At 38.0% G+C, this 19,121-nt stretch overlaps 1 protein-coding gene across 6 annotated transcripts in view; it reads left to right on the top strand.

The window, feature by feature from the left end:
* Nucleotides 1-18,884, top strand: part of LOC126469971 (uncharacterized) — a 382,949-nt gene extending 364,065 nt beyond the window's left edge. For all 6 annotated transcript variants that reach the window (XM_050097412.1, XM_050097411.1, XM_050097410.1 and 3 more), the window contains exons 2-3: nucleotides 6,707-6,767; nucleotides 15,405-18,884. In XM_050097412.1, the coding sequence (XP_049953369.1) occupies nucleotides 15,431-18,265 (2,835 nt within the window). In that variant the 5' untranslated portion in view covers nucleotides 6,707-6,767; nucleotides 15,405-15,430 and the 3' untranslated portion in view covers nucleotides 18,266-18,884. The remainder of the gene's footprint in view (nucleotides 1-6,706; nucleotides 6,768-15,404) is intronic.
* Nucleotides 18,885-19,121: the final 237 nt, after the last annotated feature.

The raw sequence follows: 19,121 nt of genomic DNA, 5'->3' as shown, positions 1-19,121 counted from the left end.
AGTGTAAACTTTCTAAGTAACAGGGTGTATACGACCCGGGACTACTGGGAGATCCGGGAAAAACCCGGGAATTTTTTCATCCGGGAGAGAATAAGGATAAACCCGGGAATTTTTCATTGTTTTGGCTTTTGTTTTCAGTTAAATTTTTGTGATTTTGACGGGTAAGAACCAATACTCTAACAAAGGATATTACTGTATCCCGCTTCTGCAGTATTATATTGCAGCAACAAAACATGAACGTGAGAAAAAAAAACCGAAAATAAAGCTTAAGTCGCAAAAGAAATACGCCATATAAAACACAGTGCTCATACAAGCGTTTGCCAACTGCAAAGTGTGTCAAAGGCTTTGGGAAGACTATGCAATTCTTCCTAACAACAAATTGTCTCCGATGAGCGTGACGTCACAAGTGTTTACTTTAGATTTGTTTGAGCAGTTGTGGACCGGCCCTTGTGCGTGTGCAGTTTAGTCACGTATGAGAAGAACCAGTCCCCGCTTCTTCGCTACAGACGTGTGGCTGGGCGCTACTATCTAATATTGCCCCGGTTCGGAAATATCGGAGATCCGGGGCTGATTCACAGAGCGGTCTGAGTTCTAGTGGGGAGTCTCCACGTGACCCGTGTTTACGTTTAGTGATTTTGCTGTTTCCTCTTCATTTATTGCTCTCACATTAAACGAAAACAAAACGGATATCTATGGCCGTGAGCTATCAAATGAATTAAAATATGTTCTCGTAATTACGGAAGGCTAAAATGTGTTATTAGTTTCAGGTTTTATCTCCACCTTTCTGACAGTCAGGCATTAATCGCCTTGCAGAACAATGAAGTTATTTTTGTCGGTTTGCTAAAGAAATTTGGCTTTTATTAATCTTTTCCGCTGGGGCAGGCAATTTATTTGAAACGAAATGCTTAAATCCATACTATGGGCTAGTTTCAACTGTTCGCTGCATTTCAAAAGTGCATGTTTTCATCTTCTAGCACGTATGGCATTATGCCATAATAAAGAACCAAACATGAGATAATACAGTACCGGTACTCAAGATAATTTACGCCCAAATCTGGACATACGAATGTGCACTTTAAGCCGAATTACGCATTGTAGTATGGTTCACGAAATTCCGATGTTCTTGGAGTATCCTGATGATGTTTTGTTTCTTTTATGACACAGTGTAAGATCTTTTAATGTTTTACACTTACGAGCATACGGGCTTCGTGCATAATCGTAGATGCGCAAGCGCGGTGACGCCTGTTTCTGGCACTCTCTGGCAACTACTGAAACGAACCTATTTCTAACAGGTCACGTGATAATATTTCGAATGGTTGTTTGAAAAGCGTTACTTTCAAAGTAAATGTCCTTTTATGCAAGATGAATTATGTGCGAGAATGTACGATGAATTTTTTAAATCGCGGAGTGTTTGACTCTCATTTAAAAATCAAGTCTTTGAGGACATACATTTAGAAAAATTTCGAGCTCAGAAGATCATACATTTATGTCTTTATTAAAAATTTTACTGACGCATTTGTGTGTTGTACCTTAAAGTGTAACACGCGCAAAAAAAATCAACATTATATGTGAAAGCTTAGCTGCTCTTGCAGCTTACTAACCTCAGAGACCAATATTGTATGTGAAAGCTTTTCTTTTCTTGTAGTAACGCTGTGTATGTTAATTTAAACCATTAACTTTTCCTATTTGTGTGTACGCGCTACTTAACACTGATTTTGATATTGGCTGACTATATCACGTATCCTATGCTAGAAGATCCGCTGTCATCGGCTGGTGAGATCCCGTGACGAGCTAGGACTGGCTACAAAAGCGCATTGCAATCTTGATTTCAATGCTTCGGAAAGTAACATGCGGCGTTTGGTGGAATTTAAATTTACACTTTCGTAATATGCAGCGTACGTGTTGCTGCACATCAAAGATCTTTCCAAAACGTGTTTTTTTTTCTATAACCATTCAAAATATTGATAATTTTTACAGTTCTGAGGAAAAGTATACTGTCACTTGACAGGGAAAAAGTGTATTTTCACCTGGGAGAAAGTGTAATTTTTTTTCTTGTCCGCGTATACACCCTGAAGTAATTCTGATAGGAAACGTGAACTAGAAGTGTATATATAACTATAACTTAGAATCAGCGATCAGTTCCCCTACACATATAGCCCAAGACAGTAGCACACTAATAGATAATGTATTTGTACAGAAAGAGGATGTAAAACAAACACATGCTTTTCCTGTGGTAAATGGATTGTCAGACCATGATTCACAACTGATTAATTTACAAAACCTAACAAGGTTTACAGTTCGGAAACCATTAAGTGTGAGGTCGCTCAACCCGGTATCTATAGAGCACTTCAGAGAGAGCTTAAGAAATGTTAAATGGGGAGATGTATATAATGAGCCAAATGTTAATGATGAATGCAACATATTTCTTGATCAATTTATATTCCTTTTTGAACATTTTTTCCCCAAAGAAAATTACTAAATGTAACACCACACGCTTTTCAAAGAAACCTTGGATTACTACAGGCATTAAAGTGTCTTCAGAAAGAAAAAGAAAACTGTATGAGACAGCAAGAACTAGTAAAGATCCAGAAGTAGTTTTACACTATAAAATTATTGTAACATACTGAGAAAAGTTGTAAGGAAATCAAGAAATATGTATGTTAGAGAAGAAATTAACAACTCCAGCAATAAAATCAAATTAATATGGAATGTTGTTAGAAGAGAGACAGGAAAAGTAATCACTGGGGTGGGATGTATTACTTCACTTCCGGAAGGTGTTAAATACAGTTCCACGCTATTGCCTGATAAACAAAGTAAGAGCCTACGGAATATCAGACCAGCTGTGTGGCTGGATTGAAGAGTTTTTAGCAAACAGAACACAGCATGTTGTTCTCAATGGAGAGACATCTACAGACGTTAAAGTAACCTCTGGCGTGTCACAGGGGTGTGTTGTGGGGCCATTGCTTTTCACAATATATATATATAAATGACCGAATAGATAGTGTCGGAAGTTCCATGCGGCTTTTCACGGGTGATGCTGCAGTGTACAGATAAGTTGCAGTATTAGAAAATTGCAGCGAAATGCAGGAAGATCTGCAGTGGATAGGCACATGGTGCAGGGAGTGGCAACTGAACCTTAACATAGACAAATGTAATGAATTGTGAATACGTAGAAAGAAGGGTCATTTATTGTATGATTATATGATAGCAGAACAAACAATGGTAGCAGTTACTTCTGTAAAATATCTAGGAGTATGCGTACGGAACAATTTGAAGTGGAATGATCATATAAAATTAATTGTTTGTAAGGCGGGTGCCAGGTTTAGATTCATTGGGAGAGTCCTTAGAAAATGTAGTCCATGAACAAAGGAGGTGGCCTACAAAACACTCGTTCGACCTATACTTGAGTATTGCTCATCAGTGTGGGATCCGTACCAGGTTGGGTTGACAGAGGAGATAGAGAAGATCCAAAGAAGAGTGGCGTGTTTTGTCACAGGGTTATATGGTAAGTGTGATAGTGTTACGGAGATGTTTAGCAAACTCAAGTGCAGACAAGAGAGGCGCTCTGCATCGCGGTGTAGCTTGCTGTCCAGGTTTCGAGAGGGTGCATTTCTGGATGAGGTATCGAATATATTGCTTCCCCCTACTTATACCTCCTGAGGAGATCACGAATGTAAAATTAGATAGATTCCAGTGCAGGCTTCCAGCAGTCGTTCTTCCCACGAACCATATGCGACTGGAACAGGAAAGGGAGGCAATGACAATGGCATGTAAAGTGCCCTCCACCACACACTGTTGTGTGGCTTGCGGAGTACAAATGTAGATGTAGATGTACTATTAAAGAGAATGAGACCATCCTAACCAACAGTACACAAGTAGCTAATGTATTTAACAACCATTTCTTAAGTGTAGGAGAAAAAATTGGTGGGTGAGAACAGTTCAAAAGAAAACGCCAGGTAATACATGGAAGGGTCTGTTCTGAAAAAATTTTGGCAGATTTTCACCTAACGTCCCCTTGTGAAATAAGTAAAATTATTAAATCTTTGAAAAATAAATGTTCTGTTATAGTAGATGACATCTCTAATAAGATACGAAAACAATGTAAAACAATTAAAGCTGATATCACATATGTAATGCATCACTAACTCAAGGTATTTTACCAGACAGGTTAAAATACGCCATTGTCAGGCCTCTCTACAAAAAGGGAGACACCACAGATGTCAATAATTATCGGCTAGTATCCTTGCTTACACCATTTTCAAAAATCTTTGATAAAGTAATGTAGTCAAGAGTGGTTAGCCGTCTCAACAGTAATGGGATACTTCGTAAATCACAGTTTGGATTTCAAAAATGCTGTTCCACTGAGACAGCAATGTACAATTTCACTGTCCACATAATAAAGTCTTTAAATAGTGAATTGTCAACAACAGGAATTTTCTGTGACTTGTCCAGAGCATTTGACTGTGTGAACCATGACATTATGTTACAGAAATTACAATTCTATGGTATAAATGGAGTAGCATATGAGTGGTTCAAGTCATATCTACAGAACAGGAAGCAAAAAGTTTCCTTATATGGGTCAAGTGATTTAAATAAGTTTGCCAGTTCATCTAACTGGGGTGAAATTACATTAGGTGTTCCACAGGGTTCAATCATGGGTCTCCTTCTGTTCTTGATATATGTGAATGACCTCCCTTCCTATCTGAAACAGGAAGCTGAACTAAATACAACACATCAACAGAAATCAGTAGACAGGGTAGAGCATTCTAAGTTTTTGGGAGTATGTATAGATGAGAAACTTAATTGGAAAATTTATATTTTGGTTCCTCTAAAGCAAGGTTCAGCAACTTTTGTAATCAGAATAATTGCCAATTTCTGAGGATATAGAAATTCGTAAGCTAACACACTTTGCATACTTTCATCTCTGATGTCATACCGAATAATATTTTGGTGTAACTCAACATTTAGACAAAATTATTCACTGCTCAAAAGAAAGTGGTTAGAATAATGTGTGGGGTTCATAGTTGCACATCTTGTAGGCATCTTTTAAAAAGATTGTGAATTCTTATAACAGCTTCACAGTACATTTACTCACTAATGAAATTTGTTCTCAGCAACATGGACCAGTTTGAAAACAGTGACATTCATGATCATAATACCAGAAAAAAGAAAGATGTTCACTATCCTTTATTGAACTTATCTTTGGCACAGAAAGGGGTAAAATATGCTGCTGTAAAAATTTTTGACAAATAACCAGATGAAATAAAATGTCCGACAGACAGCAGTAATAGCTTCAGAAATTAATTGAAATCATATCTCTTTGACAACTCCTTCTATACCATAGATGAATTCTTGAATAGGAATAAATAAATCTATAAATATAGTATATGCATTTTGTGCCATTTAAGGGAATGGGGTAAATAATAGAAATATTAATCTATGTATTGTAATATCTATATATTAAAAAAATCTTGTTTCATATGTGCATTTCTTGTGCACTTGACATGTTCCACATCATAACAGCTACCGTACCATGCGACTGATCAATGAAACACGCAATCAACTAACTAGCAGTGCTGCTGCATGGTGGTATCAGTCAACACTGGCTAGGGCGATGCGTGAATTACTGTTGGAGTACTGATACTGCTGCTAATAGTTGCACAGCTGACTGAAGATAAATGAACAAGTACTACACACATGCGAACAGAATATTTTAAGTTATTTATCAAAAACAGCTGAATATTTGGTACTAACTTCTATACATGTCTTCCTATATGAGTACTGAACTGCGTAATGCAATTTTCCTGCACTTCGTTTCATTGATGATGACCGCAAAAGAATCCTCTATGGTAGACTGTCTCCTTTTCACATCAGAAAGCAGGCTATGTGAAGGTGTTGAACACAGTTTCGTTGTATTACTTTACTCCTGTTCCCATTTTCTAGGACTAATTGGACATTACAAGTGGTTAAATACTTGTATATCATGTGTGAAGAAAGCTCACTCTCAAGATGATAGATCCTTAGTGCTCTGTTAGTGTTGTTCAGAGATGAACATGAAGATAATGTTGAACAACTCTGCTGACTCACCCTGTTGCTTTCCTTTGTGGGGCATATTTGATTGATTTTACAGGAGAGAAACTGTTGTATAGTTCCTCTCCCACCACCTCTAATACTATTCTGCATGATAAATAGTATGAAATTCACCTTAAAGTTTCAAGTGTGTTTCCCTTCCTTCTGTGGCAAAGTACAGTTATGTGAGAAACTACTTATCACTCTCATTCCAATATTTTCCTTATTCCGAGGTGTGGAAGCGGTGTGTGGCTCAGTGGCTAGATGTCAGATTAAATATCAAAAGGTCCAGGTTTTAATCTGCAGTTGGTCCTTTTCCTATCACTTATTATTTCTTTCACATCTGGCAATGATTCGTTAGTTTGAAAAATGTTGAGATTCACCATGGCTTGGAGTCCACAGTAAACTGTGGGTTGTCGTGTAGTTGTCTGCATACGTCAGCTCAGTGTCAGAGGAAGCAAGGGGATACCACTTCCATTGGGACCATATCCAGTAATGCACTGCAGTGTTCCAAATAACCTTTGGGTTGAGGACAGCTTTATTATGTGGAAATGTCAAAGTGATTATCTGAAAAGTTAACCAAAGCTTGTGTTATCAGCAAACTGATAAATATTTTGAAATTTATGTTTGTTTTTAGGTCATTTACATTTAGGAGGAACGTCTGACTGGTGCTCGGGAACAACATATTTAATCTCTTGGTAAGCTGAGTGTTGGTCTGTAATTGTGTTGCATGCAGTGTGTTGTATTTTCACTATTTGTTTGTGTCTGTAAAGGTATGACATGACCCAACAGTAGGTGTGCCTCTTAAGCCTAGTTTATTTAATTTCTGTAGTAGTGCATCATTATCTATTATACTGAATGCCTTCAACAAGTCAAGGAATCCTCCAATATTATATTCACCATTGTCCACTTTCTGGTAAATTTCACTCAGAAATTCATAGGTAGCAGTGCCGGTCGGCTGTTCATTTTAAACCTGTGTTGCGCTATGAACAGAATTTGATATTTTTGCATAAAGCATGTCAGTCTGTTGTGGAAGACCTACTCAAAAAATTTTGAGAAGCAGGACAATAGGGCAATTGCCCTGTAATTGACAACTTCCTCTGTTTTTCCTTTTTTTAAATATTAGTTTCAGTTTTGCATTTTTTTGATAGGAAGAGAAGACCTTGATGTCAGTAAACTATTGCATAAATGTGTCAATGGTTTTACAGTGATTCCACTACATCTCTTTATTATTTTATCAGGTATACTATCAACTCTAAATGATTATTAATTTCGTTTTTAAAGTTTTTATTACAGTAAAAATTTCTTCTTTATTCATTTGGTACAGATGTAATGAGGTAGCAGTGTTGTTGATCTTGACTGATGTTGCTGTTGCATTTTGGTTACTTGGGTTAATCTTACTGATTAGTTGCCTACATATGTTTATTAATAGTTGTTGACGATTTTTGCTATATTCCTTGTGTCAGTTATTTTCTCTTCATCTTGACATAGCTTGATATTGGCATTTCTGTTAGTGACATTACCTGTCTACTGTTTCACAACTTCTGATGTAGCTTTTGTCTTGTGGCATGTAAAGGTCATTTTCCTTCATTTTTGCTTCTGTAACAACTATTAAAATATTACTTGTATTTTCTGCAGTAAGCATGAAATTCATCACACACCCACAGTGTCCTTAATACAATATAGATTTTCTTTTTTTCTGTGAAAGATTAATTGCAGCTAGACCTGTTTTTATTATTAGACCATAGCCTGTGTTCATTCAGTGGGAATGCAGTTTTATAGTAGTTACTACATATTTCCACAGATTTGTCAGACTTTTGACATGTTCTGCCATGCTGATATACTGCATTCCATGTTTCCTCACCTAACAGTTGTCTGAAGGTATCTATATTTTTTCACTTAGCATTCATTCTTCTGTCATTAATTCTGTTTGCATTGTGGTTTGTGGTATAGAAAACATTACACCGTCCATTATGGACACAAAACCCTGTATTTATTGTTCTAGCCTGGAATTATTTTCTGCATTTATAATTTTTTTGTTTGAGTTTTCCTGGAAGTTCAATTAATCATCACACACCATTAGATTTTTCTTATTATCTTTAAGCTTATTGAATGCACTGTCTTAGTTTCTATAAGAATATAAGCTAAGATCACATTTGGGCTTCTGTACAGGCAAATTGTAATTGTTTTTAGTGAAGTATAAATTTAGTATAAATTTTGAAGTTTTGTTTTCCTTTCCCATGATTTTAAACAGCAGTGTCTCGTGTTACTTCTAACAAAAATGCGTATCTCACCATGCTCAAAGGATATTGTACAGAATGAGGAGGATTGTGTAAACTGGCAACAATACAGTCCTTTATCAGTGTCCACCTAAGCATATAAAAGAAGCTTCCTTCAGATGTTTCTGGTTAATTTTTTTCCTCACTGTGGATCTTTTTTTTTCTGTATCTGTATCTATCATTTTTGTTTTGTCACCTAAAAATGTCTCTTCTGTTATATTTCTGTGTTTTTGGTAGTTGCACAACTTTCAACACAAACAATTTCTGAGTTTGGTGTTTCAGGTTTGCTCAGCCCGATCGCAATGTGGCTTTTGTCGAAACTGGTTGTTTTTATTTCAATGAGGTCATCTATGTGTATTAATTTTGTTAGTATTTTGCCAATGTATGACTTCCCAGTGTTGTTGTGATGTCTGTGTTTCATAAACAATTCTATTGAAATGGAAAGTTCAAAGAATTTTACATTAGGATAGACCTTGCTCTTTCTTTCTTTTTTTTTTTTTTTTTTTTTTTTTTTAAAAGCTCCAAATTTATGACCGAGTCATCCTGCAGGTCCTATCTGTGAGGCATGCTAGTACTAGTGATGTTGGGCATTTTAAGATCAAGTAGTGTAGAAAAGCACTGTGTAGTATGCCTACCCTCCTTTCAGTATTCATCATTACTTGCACCCATGATTATGAAAGTATCATTCTTAGATAATTCTCTGAGTGAGTTTGGTGTTTTTTGTTATTTCAGTCAAAGGTGCACTCAATTTCATCATTCCTATAGCCATATGTGATGTATTATACTCATTTATTTTTTCAGATTTCTCATGGTGTGGATGTCACCGAGCATCACAACTCATTTTTTATATTCCTTTGTTTATTGCTTGAATACATTCTCTTGACTTTCTGCACAGAGGTGTTTATAGTGCAGCTGAAGTTAGATTATAATTTACAGAATTTATTTGTTGGCTGTCAGCTTCTTCTGCAACTAATACATTGTAATTATTTTTTGTCACAACTGTTACCGATATATTGCCTGTGTGTGTATTTTCATTTTGCTGTTTGGCACACATACTTCTGTTATTATTGTTTGTATTTGTTTTTAATCTTTTCAGTGCATCTTGTAAGCACTATATATTGTTTAATTGTGTTGCAGTAACTAACTGTTCAGTACCTAAACCTTGGTTTGTAACATCTGGGATATAGGGATGCACTGTTTGTTATCACAAAAACATAACAATTTTTTTGTACTGAGCCACTGGATACAGAAGGGATGAATCTACAGTTGAGATTCTGTGAAAATTTGAAAACATTTTATCACTGTTGCACCACATATATCACTATAAACACCCATGTTTCTGTTCTTAGAATGGAAGCTTACAGGATGACTGCATTGGTGCAATGCCATGAACAGTCTAAATTTTTGTCAGCATGCACACTTAAAAATTAGGTTACAGTTACGCTCTGAATTTGTTTATTTTGTATTGTGAGGTCCAGGTCATGAACTACTCCATCACTGTGCATTGTCTTTTCTTTAATCACTTTCCCATGAATTTTCTTGTATGTCTTATCATATTCTGTGAAGTTGTCTTTTTTGAGGTGATTGAGATGTTTAGTTTCACTAGATACTGTGATAGTAAATGATATCCACTTCATATTTTTCCTTTGTTCAACATTGATTTTTGTAAGGGTTTTTCTTCCTTTTGTGGAAAATGCATCACAACTGTGACACAAAAAGTATGAGAAAAATGCATAGAATGAATTATTGGTTGTTGGTTTTGAAACTATATTTCCCCATGTTTCCTTTGCTAACATTTGTACAAGAATATTCATCTTTTCTTTGTTGAAGTGCCTTTCATATTCCCACTTTTTTTTTTTTTTTTTACTACTTGCAATATAGAAGAATTTATTAGTGTCAGTAGTGTGTCATGATCTGAAAGACCTAAGTTCACATGTATAGCTTTTAGTAACACAATTTTCAGTATATGTGAAACAGGGAAGATGACACCTCTGTTTTTCTAGTATGGTCTGAATAAAGTTGTTTTCAGATAAAACTGCTTAAAAGTTTTCTTATTTCTCTATTTTCAGTTATCAGGTTATTCCTTTTTCTTCATTTTAAGGTACATGTTTTTATTTTTATTTTTTTTCAGTTTCAGGTTAATGTTAAAATCAGCATATAATAAATACACTGACAGAAAAAAATGCAACACCAGCAAGGGGTTGTGTGAAATAAACAAAAGTTGTTAGGCATGTTTCTACTTTTGATCGGTGATGTCTGTTTGCAATTTTGTGCCAGTCGCATAAGAGTGGCGCTAGTAGTGACACTATGGGGATGCAAATCAGGTTTTCTTTAAATGCACTCTGTATCATTCATGAGTGTTAATTAGCCTTTAGATTAGACATGGTGAGCTGATGTTAGTCAAGAAAGCCTTTACAGCAACAAAGATGCCATTATCACACCTTACTGAGTTTGTATGAAGTTGTGTAATATGGCTACGAGAAGCTGGATTCTTCTGAGAAAAGTGACTTCCTTCACCACCAGCACTGCTTGCTTTTCAGTTTACAGTCTGACTGTACCTCCCCAGTGTTTCATCTGTGGTTCCCTGATGTAAGTAGACAAAATAACTTCACTGATGTTGTGTTTATATAGTGGAGGTATTTTCAGTTCATTCAGTGAGTACTTCATTGCAGTTGTTAAGTGAGCTTTTATGTAAAATGGATTCCTATAAACAGTGGCTGAGAAATGCTTCATTTGTAAGTATGATGTTGTCATTGGCATATGTGGTGCTAGTGGGAAACAGACTGGGTTGGTAAATGTGGTATCTTGCTACTGCTTGTTGTTGGCAACATATTCTAAAGTTGTGTAACTATGTTGTAGTCACTTGCTGGTGAATTAATGATTGACCAGAAAGTTACTGCACTTCCCTCAACTTTGTGTTACTGGTATAGCTAGCACTTGTAATAGAGTGGGCTGCAGTGACTGGAGCCACTTACCATATCTTGCAGGGTGGGTGTCCATATCTCTGATGGAAAAGGACTTACATTCGAATTTAGGACAGTAATGTGCAATAATGCATTGCTTGACTTGTGTTGAAATCTCTGAAGTTCCATAACATTCAGGTGACATACTTCTGTTGCAGAAGGAGGCAGTTTGAGCCTCTGGGCCTCATCAGATGCTGGAAGAGCTGAGGCTGAGGGGGTGCATTTGATACTCCTCATGCTCTGAAAAGTCTTCATCATTGATAGCAGAAACAATATCAACATTGTCAAACACATATTGCCAGCATGCTACAGCTAGGATAGGTTCTTTGATGTGTACACAGTTGATAGCTCTAGCTGTGGACCTTTTTGACATAATAGCTCACTTAACAATTGCAAATAAATACTCGTGTAATAAAACTGAAAATAACTATATAAACATGGGCCCAGTGAAGTTATTTTGCCTGCTCATATGCACTACATGATCGAAAGTACCCGGACAACCCAAAAACATATATTTTTCATATTAGGTGCATTGTGCTGCCAGGTACTCCATATCAGTGACCTCAGTAGTCATTAGACATTGTGAGAGAGCAGAATGGGACACTCCGCGGATCTCACGGACTTCAAACGTGGTCAGTTGATTGGGTGTCACTTGGCATATGTCTGTACGAGAGATTTCCACACTCCTAAACATCCCTAGGTCCACTGTTTCTGATGTGATAGTGAAGTGGAAATACGAAGAGACATGTACAGCACAAAAGCGTACAGGCCGATCTTGTCTGTTGACTGACAGAGACCGCTGACAGTTGAAGAGTGTTGTAATGTGTAATAGGCAGACATATATTCAGACCATCACACAAACTGCACGAGGATCCACTGGAAGTACTGTGACAGTTAGGCAGGAGGTAAGAAAACTTGGATTTCATGATCGAATGACTGCTCATAAGCCACACATCATGGCAGTAAATGCCAAACAATGCCTCGCTTGGTGTAAGGAGCATAAACATTGGATGATTGAACAGTGGAAAAACATTGTGTGGAGTGACAAATCATGGTACACACTATAGCGATCCGATGGCAGGGTGTGGGTATGGTGAATGCCCAGCGAACGTAATCTGCCAGCGTGTGTAGTGCCAACAATAAAATTCGGAGGCAGTGGTGTTATGGTGTGGTCATGTTTTTCATGGAGGGTGGCTTGCACCCATTGTTGTTTTGCATGGCACTGTCACAGCACATGCCTCCAATGATGTTTTAAGCACCTTCTTGCAATTCTGTTAAGGCGATTGCATGTTTCAACAGGATTGAGCACCTGATCATAATGCACGGCCTGTGGCAAAGTGGTTACATGAGAATAACATCCCTGTAATGGACTAGCCTGCACAGAGTATTGACCTGAATCCTATAAAACACCTTTGCAATGTTTTGGAATGCTGACTTCGTGCCGGGCCTCACCAACTGACATCGATACCTCTCCCTAGTGCAGGACTCTGTGAAGAATGGGCTACCATTCCCCAAGAAACCTTCTAGCACCTGATAGAACACATGCCTGCAGGAGTGGAAGCTGTCATCAAGACTAAGGATGGGTCAACACCATATTGAATTCCAGCATTACTGATGAAGGGTGCCATGAACTTGTAAGTCATTTTCAGCCAGGTGTCAGGATACTTTTGATCACATAGTGGAAATGCTGGGGGAGGTATAGTCTGTCTGTAAACTGAAAAGCAAGCCATGGAGTTGTTGCCTTTGCCTGCAGAATGCTACAGTGTCATAGAGGGTGAATAAGAATAAATTTCCCTGTAGCAGTGTAGAACAGTATGCAGAGATTTACATACAGTCTGCCCATATATATTTCTTGTGTTACTATTATTAGAGAGTCATATCTGTATTCCATGTAGTGACATAGTGGGATAGAGAGTTGGGACTCGTCCACTCGCTGTTCAGTTGGCAGACCTAGAAAGGAGGGAAGTGCATGACCACGATCTGGTGACCTGCCTCATCCATCATGCATTCACCCTCCAGCCCCCATACTCCCTCTCTCCCCTCCCCCCTCCCTCTCTGCACAGCCCTTCAACTCATCACACCCTCGTATCTCAGATTATCCCTTAATACAATTGTATGTAGTTAAGACACTGTTTTTAATAATTGCTATTTTTCCATCCCCTGTAATGTGGTAATTATCAGTCCTAGAGAAAAAATGAAGACCTTTCATGTAGGAAATTTAATGTAGTTTAAATTCATACTGGGAAACATTTTTGCTAGAAATTGCAATTTTTGAGATATTCAAGAGAACCATGAAAACGTGACCTTTAAACGCCCCTTCATCCCCACACTCACACCACACTGGTCACAATTTTTGGGACGTTGTTCATGTCACTTCCTCCTACTACTGTACAAAAAATGGTGACAGCACAATTTTTTTGCCAAATTTTGCTTCACTGACTTGGCTACAAGAATAATATGCAGATACGGTGTACATTTATGACATTTGCATTGGTAGTGCTCCTGCTACTGTTGAAGACTACAGGCAGCACTTTTTAACCAGTCACATTACTGATTGTAGAGAGTTTTCAGCATATTGTGAAACAGGTATTCTTCCAATAATTATTCTTCTGACCATGTGCATTCTTCTGACCTGTGCAGGAACGGCAACACATTGTTGAAATGGTTCAGTGTAGTCCTACTGCCAGCACATGGCAGCTTTTTGCACGTATCTGTGACCCACAAACACACATTTGGTGAAATTAGATGTGGGAAACTTATGTCCACATTCTTCACATTCGTTCAGTGCCACACTACTTGAATTTAGTTACTGGTTAAATATCAACTGACCATTAATACTGTTCACTGGTGAAGCCACATTTATGTGCTATGGAATCAACAACATGCATAATAATCATCGATGTTCACAGGAAAATCCATATGCTACTGTGGAAACCAATATCCAACTTTATTTTTTGATCAGTGCTTGATGTGGCATGGCTGGTAACCTGTTGATAGGTCCAGTCATTTTAGAAGAGTGAATTATGGGACAGAATTACTTGCATTTTTTGGAAATTTGATTCCTTTGTTCCTTAAGCCACATGGACTGCAGTGTACTTCCAGCATGATGGGGCCCCTCCACATTTTACCTGACATGTTAGGGAACATCCCAACCACACTTACCTGAATCACGGAACTGGTAGAGGTAGAAGAATTAACTGGCCACCAAGGTCACCAGACGTTGCAGCATTAGATTTTTGTTTACGGGCTTAGATGAAGTTGGAGGAGAACAAACAAATGATGAATATGGAAGATGAACTGCTTGGTCTTAATCATGGACATTGATGCTCTCATTGCAAAACGTGTAGAGGCACTCAGACAAACAAAATAATCTATTTTCCTAAAAATGTGCAAATTCATTGAAGTTGGTGGAGTATCCAAGTATTTTTTGTGAATTGTACAACAGCTGTAAACAGACATGTGTGGTAATGCTTAGAGGTGAATGTGTTAAAAATGTTATTTTTCAGTTGATACTTTTAAATCAAATATTGTTTTTATTACTAACTGTTGTGCATGTGCATGTTTAACCTTGACAATGTATTGAATAATAAACAAAATAAATAACAGTACACATTAAATGTGTGCTATCTATGAAACCATTTGGAATAGGGCATATATACATATGCAACTTTTTGCTTCAGACAATTGTTCCTTTCGTTTCCCTGACTATTGACCATTTCTCTTTGGACACCCTGTGTAAGTACATATGTGAAGTATCACTCCATGTTTTTACTGATCTGAGTACAGGAGTATTACAAGTACACTGAAAAGTGAAAAGGCACGGGGGGGGGGGGGGGGGGGGGGGTTTGCAGAGTTTTTCTGAATCACTATTTATTAGTTTGACAATTTCATGGTTCTGTTAAACTTGGTTGGTTGTGATGAATATGACATCTTTTTGATTGTAAAAATTCCTGGCATTTTGTGCATATTCCACGAGGGTTTATTATTATTTTTTTTCTTTTTAAACTGAAATCTGTTGCAGTTGTTTTAAGATTTGTTTGTTAATAGTGCTTCTGGCTCACATGGTAATCTGATATTTAATTTGTCTTTACAGAGTCTGCCTGAGAGTGAATAGCCAGCATGAAAACCAGATCTAGTAGCAGAGGCAGAGGGGAAAGCTGTTCACTCAAGAGGACGAATGAATCAAGAGGATGTGCATCAGACACCAGTCAAAGTGCACAGCATGATAATACAAATTCTAATAGAAGTTTTATAGAATTGACCAAAAACAGCAGGAAAAGAAGGCATTCTGATGTTACTTGTAGCAGTAAGAAGGCAGCGACTAACTACCACGAAGAATTGGAACATTCCAGTAAGCAGGACCAGCTTACAAATGTTCTAAATAAAACAGTGTCAGTGGTGCTAGAGCCATTTGATATGGAGAAGCATATGCAGGCTAAAGTTTCAAATCGCAATAAAAAGAAATGCATCAGAGATGTCAAAATAACTACTAAGAGTTCAAATGGTTGCAGCACAGAAAATCAAGAGAACTCGACAACAGGAAGCATGGACTCTCGAAGCAGTGAAAGATGTTTGCAGAAATCTACTCATCATGATGGCAAAGAACTACATAATAGTGATCAGAAGAATGTAGCATCCCTCAGCTTGAGTCATGATGATGACCAGGGGTTGTTGGAGAGTTCGACCCATCAGAGCAGAAGACAGTTGTGGGATGCTTCCCACAAAATGAGTTCAGAATTTCGTCGAGAACGCCGTAAAATATATAAGAAGTCAGTTTGTATATGTTGTGTAGGAAAAGATAACAACAGTGGAAATGAAATAAGAGTTCCATGTGATGGCTTGAAGGCAAAACATAACAAACATATGGAGAAGAGCATCAGAAATAGTGATGTAAATAGAGCAGCCAGTAGTACCCAAAAAAGAAAAGCTGTTGTGGGTGCTTCTCACAGCGAAGTAAAAGATGCTGATTATCAGTATGGAGGCAGACCACTAACTACAGAACACAGCAGTACAAGCTCTGAAACTATCACAACTCTCAAGATGATGAGTGAAGTATTTAAAGATGGCCAGTCGTCCAGAAACAGAGAGATTATTAACAGCCACGGTAGTAGGAGGTCATTCACACCAACTTCATGTTCTGTAGCCACAGCACCTTTGCAGATGAGAGACAATGCAGCTTCACAACCTGCACATGCACTTACGCATTTAGAAATGCACCCATACTTGCGTCGACGGTCAGCATCAGCGCCTCCTCAGTTACAGTTGGGTGACACTTTTCGAAAAACTGTTGATGAGTTTGTGCATGTACTTCAGGATGTGGCAGCACATCTGCAGAAATGTGCTAATAGAGTTGGTGATACATTAAGTGACCAAAGTTTTGAGCATATGGTAGCTAGCGTTTCTCACTCGGTGTGCAGCTGCACATGCCATTCACCTATCGGATGTTTACTATGTAGCATTCATATTATGAATGCATTAAAAAGTAGACTGTCTGCAGAATTAAATGTGATTTCACTATCCAATGGTGATGCAGTACAGCCAGCAGCAGCAGGCATGCAATCAAATGGGAATTTAATGGGAAGATTCCATCTAGAAGCAAGCATCAAAGAGAAGACCAATACAGAAGCCAGTGTAGAAGGAGGTAGTATATCTGAGTCTGCACCACAGTGTGATGCCACAACATTAACAACGAAATCCAGAAACGTATTGTCGACTGCTGAGACCTGCATAAGCACATCACACAGCACTTCTCTCACTGAAGAGACAAACGTCACACCATCACCAGTAGGTAGCACTGATAATGCACATATTGAAGCAAGTATCAGAGAAACAGCCCAACTGGAAGCAAACACAAAAGAGAGTACCAGCACGATAACATGTATAACAGAAGACAGTGTCTCAAAGTCAGCACCAGAATATGGTGCAACGTCGTCATCAGTTGAGCCCATAATCATGATGTCAGCTGCTGGGACATTTACTAGTACTAGTTGTTCACCCACTGGAGGCCCAAAAGAAATCCTGGACCTACATGAAGTGGATACTGTAGTTTCTGATCAGAATAATGTAAATGACGGAGTGGATGATAGAACAGGGTGTGCCAGCTCCAAGAGTAATTTAATGTGTGGGAGTGCAGAACGAGAACAAGATGGTGAACAGAATACTTTTGACTCTGTCTCTCTCTCTATGGAAGAGATTGAAATAAAGGAAGAAGTTGAAACCTCAGAAAGTGACAGTGAATCAGAGTTGTCTGAAAAACAGTACTCACAAAATGGGACAGAATCTGACGCTGCTGGATTTGGTCCTGAAGGGGATGAGACAGATAGGGATGAAAATATGGTTGAAGTTGAGTGTAACGTTGATGTGGTCTCAGATCTAAGTAACCACACAGGAAGTGTATCACATGAGGTAGATCTGGGATTAGAGGCACAGTATGAACATTACAACGACAGCACTGGGAATGTCGCTGAGGATGCTGCTAGTAATGCAGCCAGCATTGGTCCTGTTGTTGACTGTAGGGATGACACTTGTGGAGTCAACAATACTGCATGCAATGGAAATCAGGACATTGATGGTGACATGGGTTATGGTGGCAACAGAAATGAAGATGGTGTTGGGGACAACACTGCTGAATCTACTCAAGACCACAGTAATGAAGATGCTGGTGCCACCAAGGAGGGTGACAACAGAAATGAAGAAAACGTTGGAGATGCCAACAAGAGTACTGGTGCTCGGAGTAATGGTTATGCATGGCTCTTTGAAGGGCAGCATTCTGGTCCAGGCTTTGCAGGGCCTGACTACCGCCTATATCGGGACCCAGACATCATCCATGTCCAAGCTTTGATATGCACTGTTCGATCAATAAGATATGGTGGACGTAAGGAGACGAATGTAATTTATGAAGTAAGAACATTCGAGAATGGTGCCTGGCAGGTGGAGCGCATACGATCATTTTAAATGTACCTTCTTTTTGTGAACATTCTCTTGAAGCAGAAAAAGATGTTTGCAGAAATCCTCTCATCATAACAGCAAAGAACTACGTCATAGTGTTCAGAAGAATATAGCATCCCTCAGCTTAAGTCATGATGGTGACCAGGGGTTGTTGAAGAGTTCGACACATCAGAGCAGAAGACAGTTGTGGGATGCTTCCCACAAAATGAGTTCAGAAATTTGAGGAGAGTGCCGTGAAGTATATAAGAAGCCAGTTTGTATATGTTGTGCAGAAAAAGATAACAACATTGTAAATGACATAAAGAATTCTGTGACAGTTTCAAGTGGACAGTCTGTGTTTCTAAGACAGTCTGTGAATATCCTAATACATTCCCCTCTCTGACCTCTAACCCATGTTATGCTTGGCTTTTTATTTGTAGTCACATAATAATTATCTAGCTGTGAAAAGGAGTAGTGGATCATGATGTGCAAAACATACTTCTGCTATGCTAACAGTGTCAGAAAATACTGTATTGTTTCTAATGCAATTAAAAAGAATTTCTATAAATTAAAACATTATGACAACAAATAATACATTATAGTGAATTTGAAGATGTATGTATTTTACTGACACATGAACATAGTTACTAATATTGATTCTGAATATTTGTATGCCTTATTTGAATATATCGGTACTTGATACCTATTACAACCCTACAAAATGATTGCATACATTTAACTTAAATAAAATCTTTACAATTTTTTTAGAAATGAAATTATAATAAAGGCTTTGACTTTCACAAAGGTTCTAGAAATTTAAAATGTAGACAGGAGGCTGAAATACAGCACAGGATAAATAGTGGATGGATGAACTGGAGGAAAC

Source organism: Schistocerca serialis, chromosome 3 (assembly GCF_023864345.2).
Source record: "Schistocerca serialis cubense isolate TAMUIC-IGC-003099 chromosome 3, iqSchSeri2.2, whole genome shotgun sequence".
Taxonomy (NCBI): domain Eukaryota; kingdom Metazoa; phylum Arthropoda; class Insecta; order Orthoptera; family Acrididae; genus Schistocerca; species Schistocerca serialis.
This window is presented reverse-complemented; position numbering and strand designations above follow the sequence as displayed.